Source organism: Rhinopithecus bieti, unplaced genomic scaffold (assembly GCF_001698545.2).
Source record: "Rhinopithecus bieti isolate Rb0 unplaced genomic scaffold, ASM169854v2 scaffold_35950, whole genome shotgun sequence".
Taxonomy (NCBI): domain Eukaryota; kingdom Metazoa; phylum Chordata; class Mammalia; order Primates; family Cercopithecidae; genus Rhinopithecus; species Rhinopithecus bieti.
The window spans coordinates 692,014-699,738 of record NW_016815506.1 but is presented as its reverse complement, the minus strand read 5'-3'; the positions used below and the strand labels follow the sequence as shown (position 1 = coordinate 699,738).

The 7,725-nt window shown below is 46.1% G+C and overlaps 2 protein-coding genes across 3 annotated transcripts in view; one reads left to right on the top strand and one right to left on the bottom strand.

Annotated features, from left to right (window-relative positions):
* The window catches only part of CS (citrate synthase), a 31,602-nt gene extending 26,083 nt beyond the window's left edge, over positions 1 to 5,519 (top strand). Inside the window, exons 7-11 of the mRNA XM_017853275.1 lie at positions 1,016 to 1,215; positions 2,080 to 2,209; positions 2,334 to 2,435; positions 3,412 to 3,621; positions 3,953 to 5,519. Of these exons, the coding sequence (XP_017708764.1) occupies positions 1,016 to 1,215; positions 2,080 to 2,209; positions 2,334 to 2,435; positions 3,412 to 3,621; positions 3,953 to 4,123 (813 nt within the window). The 3' untranslated portion in view covers positions 4,124 to 5,519. The remainder of the gene's footprint in view (positions 1 to 1,015; positions 1,216 to 2,079; positions 2,210 to 2,333; positions 2,436 to 3,411; positions 3,622 to 3,952) is intronic.
* A 731-nt stretch (positions 5,520 to 6,250) lies between these two features.
* The window catches only part of COQ10A (coenzyme Q10A), a 4,946-nt gene continuing 3,471 nt past the window's right edge, over positions 6,251 to 7,725 (bottom strand). For both annotated transcript variants that reach the window (XM_017853276.1, XM_017853277.1), the window contains exon 5: positions 6,251 to 7,067. In XM_017853276.1, coding sequence (XP_017708765.1) covers positions 6,900 to 7,067 — 168 coding nt within the window. In that variant the 3' untranslated portion in view covers positions 6,251 to 6,899. The remainder of the gene's footprint in view (positions 7,068 to 7,725) is intronic.

The window sequence follows — 7,725 nt, the reverse complement described above, 5'->3', positions numbered from 1 at the left end:
TTTTTTTTTTTTGAGACAGTCTCGCTCTGTGGTCCAGGCTGAAGTATAGTGGCGCGATCTCGGCTCACTGCAATCTCCACCTCCCAGGTTCAAGCAATTCTCCTCCCTCAGCCTCTGGAGTAGCTGGGATTATAGGTGCCTGCCTGCACCATGCCTGGCTCATATTTTGTATTTTTAGAAGAGACAGGGTTTCACCATGTTGGCCAGGCTGGTCTTGAACTCCTGACCTTAAGTGATCTGCGAGCCTCAGGCTTCCAAAGTGCTGGCATTATAGGTGTGAGCCACCATGCCTGGCTATAAAACCTAGTGTCTTAACATAGTGAATGTAAAGTCATGGTGTAGTGAAAAAGATCATGATTAAACATATCAGAGGGCCAGGCATGGTGGCTCACACCTGTAATCCGAGCACTTTGGGAGGCCAAGGGAGGCAGATCACCTGAGTTCGGGAGTTTCTAGACTAGCCTAACCAACATGGAGAAACCCCATCTCTACTAAAACTACAAAATTAGCTGGGCGTGGTGGCACATGCCTGTAATCCCAGCTACTCGGGAGGCTGAGGCAGGAGAATCACTTGAACTTGGGAGGTGGAGATTGCAGTGAGCTAAGATTGCACCATTGCACTCCAGCCCAGGCAACAAGAGTGAAACTCCATCTCAAAAAACCATATCAGAGTTCAAACCTGACTTGGGCATTTAACCTAATACTATGAGCCTTAGTTTGCTCATCTTTAAAATAGCAGTCATTATATACTTTGTAGTAGTAAGCATTGGGAATAATGTTTTAGTGTACATTAGATAGTATTACAAATCACTTAGTGCCTGGGTCATAATAGTTACTCAATTAAATGGTTATGATTATTCTCTACTTTCAGACATACTCAATATATAACAACCCATCATATAACTGACCATCACCCCAAATAGCCCCAATTCTTGGAGGACAGACAATATCCCTGTCTAATTCTTCTTTGCTGATAATTCCTTTTTTTTTCTCCATCTTGCTCCTCTTCTGTCAGTTGATTTATGAAGACTCTATGGATCTAATCGCAAAGCTACCTTGTATTGCAGCAAAGATCTACCGAAATCTCTACAGAGAAGGCAGCGGTATTGGGGCCATTGACTCTAATCTGGACTGGTCCCACAATTTCACCAACATGTTAGGCTATACTGATTCTCAGTTCACTGAGCTCATGCGCCTGTACCTCACCATCCACAGGTAAGCTAGACCCAGCAACCACAGCCGCTAGGAGCCTCCATTGGGAAATATTTTTAAAAGCTCTTTTGTGTTCTCATCTTCTGAGAACAGATGATAGGCAGCAAGAAGACAGAAATGTGGTATAAAGGATGATACAAGGCAAGAAAAGGGTCTAGTAAGGAAGGTCAGGAGGCCTAAAGAAATTACCATAACTATGCTAAGAACAAGATGGTGCTTCTGGCTGGGAAAAGGTACTAGCTGCTCACATTAGATAGTCCTTCGGCTTTCCAGGAGCTCCCTCTTCGGGCCATTGCTATTACACCTAGGTTGGAGTCATGGAGCAGAGCATACAGGCATCATCAGCCAGTAACGTCTCCAGCTCTCCATGAGTGAACAAAAGCTGGTAATGAGATTAGGATGTTTTTGTTGTTGTTGTTGTTGTTTTTGAGGTGGAATCTTGCTCTGTCGCCAGGTTGGAGTGCAGTGGTGCAATCTTGGCTCACTGCAGCCTCCACCTCCAGGTTCAAGTGATTCTCCTGCCTCAGCCTCCCAAATAGCTGGGACTACAGGTGTGTGCCACGATGCCCAGCTAATTTTTGTATTTTTAGCAGAGACGGGGTTTCACCATGTTGGCCAGGATGGTCTTGATCTCTTGAACTCTTGATCCGCCCACCTCGGCTTCCCAAAGTGCTAGGATTATAGGCGTGGACCACCGCACCTGGCCAAGATTAGGATGTCTTTTACAAGAGCTTAGGTGTAACTGACTGGCTGTAGGCTGGCATGAGCCCATAACTAGGCTAGTAAGTGGCAAATAAGAGAACAGCAAGGTTTCCATAATCTGCCCCTTCTTTCTCCCCTTGGCTCTCCCTTCTTACTTCCCCACAGTGACCATGAGGGTGGCAATGTAAGTGCCCATACCAGCCACTTGGTGGGCAGTGCCCTTTCAGACCCTTACCTGTCCTTTGCAGCAGCCATGAACGGGCTGGCAGGGCCTCTCCACGGACTGGCAAATCAGGTAAGACTGTTATTTTTTATTTTCCTGCTACATGTTTTCCTTACCCCATGCTTTGTTTCTGATCTTGGCATTGTCTCCTGGCATATGTATTAACATGCCCTTTTTTCCCAAACCTTACCCTTAGGAAGTGCTTGTCTGGCTAACACAGCTGCAGAAGGAAGTTGGCAAAGATGTGTCAGATGAGAAGTTACGAGACTATATCTGGAACACACTCAACTCGGGACGGGTAAGCAGAGATGCTTAACGACTAGGAAATAAACCAAGACCCAAGTTGTGCAATTTGGAAGAATTAAGAAGAAAAGAATGAAAGAGGTCCCTAAATTAGAGATTTTTTTTTTTCATTTATCTACCTTGAAGAATTTAGAACAGAATTTCTAGTTGGGCACAATGGCATGCACCGGTAGTCCCACCTACTTGGGAGGCCGAGGCAAGAGGATTGCTTGAGGCCAGGAGTTCAGGTCTGAAGTGTGCTAAGATCACTCCTGTGCATAGCCACTACACTCCAGCCAGGACAACATAGCAAGACCCTGTCTCTAAAAAAAGATTTTAAATAGGTCGAGTGTGGTGGCTCACGCTTATAATCTCAGCACTTTGGGAGTCCAGGGTGGGTGAATCGCTTGGGCCCAGGAGTTTGAGACCAGCCTGAGCAACATAGACCCTTTTTTTTTTTTTTTTTTTTTTTTAAGACAGAGTCTCGCTCTTGTTGTCCAGGCTAGAGTGCAGTGGTACAACCTTGGCTCACTGCAACCTCCGCCTCTCGGGTTCAAGTGATTCTCCTGCCTCACCCTCTTGTAGCTGGGATTACAAGCATGCGCCACCATGCCCAGCTAATTTTGTATTTTTAGTAGAGACAGGGTTTCTCCGAGTTGGTCAGTTGGTCAGGCTAGTCTCGAACTCCCAACCTCAGGTTATCCGCCCACCTCGGCCTCCCAAAGTGCTAGGATTACAGGTGTGAGCCACCGCACCCGGCCAGACCCCATCTTTACCAAAAAAAAAAAGCCAGGTGTGTTGGTGTGCACCTGTGGTCCCAGCTACTCTGGAGGCCGAAGTGGGAGGATTGCCTGAGCATGGGAGGTCGAGGCTGTCGTGAGATGTGATCATGCCATTGCACTTCAGCCTGGGTGACAGAGGAGTGAGATCCTGTCTCAAAAAATAAAAGAATTTCTACTGAGAATACTACCTTTTTTCACCACTCTTTATAGGTTGTTCCAGGCTATGGCCATGCGGTACTGAGGAAGACTGATCCACGATATACCTGTCAGCGAGAGTTTGCTCTGAAACACCTGCCTAATGACCCCATGTTTAAGTTGGTTGCTCAGCTATACAAGATTGTGCCCAATGTCCTCTTAGAGCAGGGTAAAGCCAAGAATCCTTGGCCCAATGTAGATGCTCACAGTGGGGTGCTGCTCCAGGTAAGTCCTCCTTTCCCTCTTTTCCCTCTAATTTGTACCAAACCCTATTGTTATCTGCCATGCACAAAGTCAGTTAACTCCTAGTCAGAGCAAGGACTTCCTTCACAGAGCGTTTTGATAAAGTTGACTATGACAGGGTTGCGGGTTGGGGATTCTGTTTTCAGAATCCCAATTGCTATACTTTTCTCAGTGTCATTTCTATTTAAGGTTGACTGGGCTAAGTCCTTGGAGAAAAACAGAAAATTGAGCTTTTAAGGTTTCTATCACCCAGGACTTGTACATGCCACTGCCTCTGCCTCTGCCTTAAACCTTTTTCTCTTCTACCTTACAGTATTATGGCATGACGGAGATGAATTACTACACGGTCCTGTTTGGGGTGTCACGAGCATTGGGTGTACTGGCACAGCTCATCTGGAGCCGAGCCTTAGGCTTCCCTCTAGAAAGGCCCAAGTCCATGAGTACAGAGGGTCTGATGAAGTTTGTGGACTCTAAGTCGGGGTAAAACTGGAGACTGGGGGAAAGTGACTACCAGAAAGTGAGGAAGCCTAAATAAAAAGTATACTTTTGTTTCAGGGGGCCTTTAAAGACATAAGATTAAATTATATCTGAGGCACTGATAATATGTTTGAGGTTAAAATATAAATTAAGACTTTAAAAGATGAAAAATGATCCCTTCTTCCCTAATCAGCTCCCTTCCCCTGCCTGGTATAAGTTGCCCATCACAGGGGTGGTCCTGGAGGATGACGAGGACTAACGCCTATGGTACAAGTAGGTTTGGCCCCCTCACTATCTCTAGAGTGAGAATCTGGCTCCTTTTTCCATGGGTCAAAGCCGGTTGCAGAGAACCTGCAGTCACTTTGGAGCTTTAGCTTCTTCTCTGCCAAGCCCTCAATAAGCCAGCAAACCAGGACTCTGCCCCTTCTGTTTCCATAGGAATCGTGTTGGATAGTCAGCTGTACCAAGTCCCTTGGCACTCTCCCGTGCACACAAACACTTTCTAGCAAGATCTGTTGGTTAGCTGGACATGATTTGGCAATTTTTTTATACTACCAAGTGACCATAAGGGCATGGGATTTGTTGTGACTGGTACCCAATGTTTGATTTCTTTTTTAAAAAACTATCCAATTAAGGTCTGGGAGTGTTCTGTTTCCCATTACTTTAATACTCACCTCCTCCTCCCAGACTTTCTACACCTGTTGCACCTCAGGCTGAGGATGTTCTGGACCACCCGTCTTGGTCCCTGCTAGAGACCTCTCAACAGATCTGTGGGCCCAGTCATTGGGTTTTATCAGTGCTTAATGTGAACTAAGTTTTTTACTTCCATAGAATACAAGCCACTATCCTCTGACCTCCCTACCTGCCACCAACCCCCATCTTTTAACATGCTGTGGGGCATAGAACAGGGACTCAGGAATGACCAGCATGATATTTTCAGGGTCTTGTCCCTAGGGTATTAGCACCTCTTTTTGAACAGAGAATTGATTCAAGATTGGACATGGTCTCCTCTGATTATCAGGTACTGGGGCTGAGGGCATTAAAAATAGTAAACCTCCCTCCTCGTCCCCTGCCTCAAGAAAATGCCTCCTTATTTATCAACATCCTTTTCCTCCCTTTCCCTGAGAGCTCACAGTACAATGTTTGTTTTAGAAGCCCCATTTGCACAGGTTTTCAGCAACTCAGAATGCTCTACTTCCTCTTCTTTGAGAAAGGATTGAGATACACTCCTGCTGTGCCCCCATCTTTCCTCCAAACTCCTGCCTGTGTTTGTGTGGATACCCAGTCCCAGAACCACACTGTTGAGTTGGACACACTGTAAACCCCTGGGTAACTGTCAAGTCATGATGCAGACTTCAGGTTGTTCTGTATAAAATGCAAAATAAATGTTTTTATTAACAATGCTTGAGCCTACTATTAAATAAGGCCTGGAAGAATCTTTATTATGAGGTAAAGAATCTAGCTAGCAAGATCCTGAACTTAGTGGGTTATAAGTAAAGTAATCTGTATCCATTTATCTTTAGGCAGGTTTGACTTTCTTTTACCTTAACCAGAGGAAAGCCTCCCTGAGAGATTTCCAAAGGAGATTTCTGTCCTTCCTCAAGGTTAGGAAGTCCTTGACGTTTAGCCCCTAACCTTGCTAATTTTGTTTAAGGTAACATACTCAAGGGCTATAGCTGAGACTCTCAATTGCTTATGTGACTAATCCAAGAACTGGTCTAGCCCACTGAGAAAGGAACAAACTGTACCATGGACGAATGGGCTAGTACAGCTACCTCAGGACCAGAGCCACTAGAGGGCTCTGGTACTTCTTGGCGTGCCTGTTCTTTACAGCTTCCCTGAAGGAGGTCCCAAAAATAACAAGAGGTGGTCCTGAGGGCATCACATATATGGGAGGTCCGAGACCAGATGATTCTGAGATCCCTGCTGCAACTGACCTTCTGAAAAAGTCTATAAATAGGCAAGGGGGTGGGTACTAGGTCCTGGCTTGTAGAATGTGCTACTATAGTTAGCAGGGACACTGTGTCCAAGAGGCCTTCTTACACCTTCACTCCCCCAGGAAAAGAAGCCATAACTTCCTTCTACTCTATTATATCTACATTATTGCCCCAAGAAACAATATAATAAAGCCAAATTCACACTGTCACAATTTATTGAAATTTTATAAAAACTCAGGCCAAGTGGAAGAATAAAGTACAACTCAAGAGTACAAAGACAACTCCGTTTCTGTTCAGTACTTTTCTCCTTGGCACTGGTGGTAAGAAAGCCCCTTGCTCTCTAGTAGCCAAGCAGCATGGACTTATAGTCTTAAAATGAGGCTTTATGTATCTCAGGCTGGAGGCAGGTTGCCTTTTCTCCTGAGGAATCTCAGGCAGGGTAAAAGTTACTTACCAATCAGTACCTCTGTGCCAGAAGAAAAGCTCAATTTATTCAATCCTTAGAAAAGTTACTATCTTCCCCTGGTCAGACACTAAGGTGTCTTGATAAGGCCCAGAGACAACCACATAGTCCTTATTCTAATTCGTAGTGAAAAGGCTGCAGGCATATGGTGCTCCTCCGATGGGCCTGACCCTTTCCTAAGCACCTCTCATTTCCACATCCTTTGCGTTCTCTTTCCCCTAACATTTCCAGCCAGCATAGAACCCAATTTCTGGGGAATTGAGAGGAGAAACAATATTACGAACACAGACTCCTTTCAAATTGGAGCAGGAGCCAAACCAAATAAATAAGAGAATTGCGAAGGGAAGTGGGGTAGAAAGGAGGTCAGGGAGCAATCCCTTGCCTCAAGTCTGGTGCACCTCATGGAACATCAGTTCACGGGGGATGGCTGTTTCTGGACCAAACTTGGTGGCTGCCCGACGCTCAAAGGCAGCAACATTCTGTTTGACAACCTCATCAAAAAACATGGTGGCCAGCTGGGAGTGCAGCAGAGAACGAAATTCAAAGGAAATCTGGGAACGGGTAAGAAACAGTCAGAAACTTCCAGACAATGTTGGATAGTCCCTGGCCAAATGCAAGGCAGGTACTGTTCCTCAGTGCCTTTTCTCCCCCTCTCCATCTAGTTCATTGGATCCCCTTAAGAGCCCTAACTTGGAACTGAGCACAGAATACAAGTCTGACACAAGCTCAGACCTGTGGAAACTAACTGACTTGGGAAATGCTAGCTATACTTAAAAGAATAACCCTGTCAGGTCGGTGCGGTGGCTCACGCCTGTAATCCCAGCACTTTGGGAGGCCAAGTCGGACGGATCACCTGAGGCCAGGAGTTCGAGAGCAGCCTGGCCAAAATGGTGAAACCCTGTCTCTATTAAAAATACAAAAATTAGCCGGGCGCGGTGGCTCAAGCCTGTAATCCCAGCACTTTGGGAGGCCGAGACGGGCGGATCACGAGGTCAGGAGATTGAGACCATCCTGGCTAACACGGTGAAACCCCGCCTCTACTAAAAAAAAAAAAACTAGCCGGGCGTGGTGGCGGCCGCCTGTAGTCCCAGCTACTCGGAGGCTGAGGCAGGAGAACGTCGTAAACGGGAAGGCGGAGCTTGCAGTGAGCTGAGATCTGGCCCCTGCACTCCAGCCTGGGCGATAAAGCGAGACTCTGTCTCAAAAAAA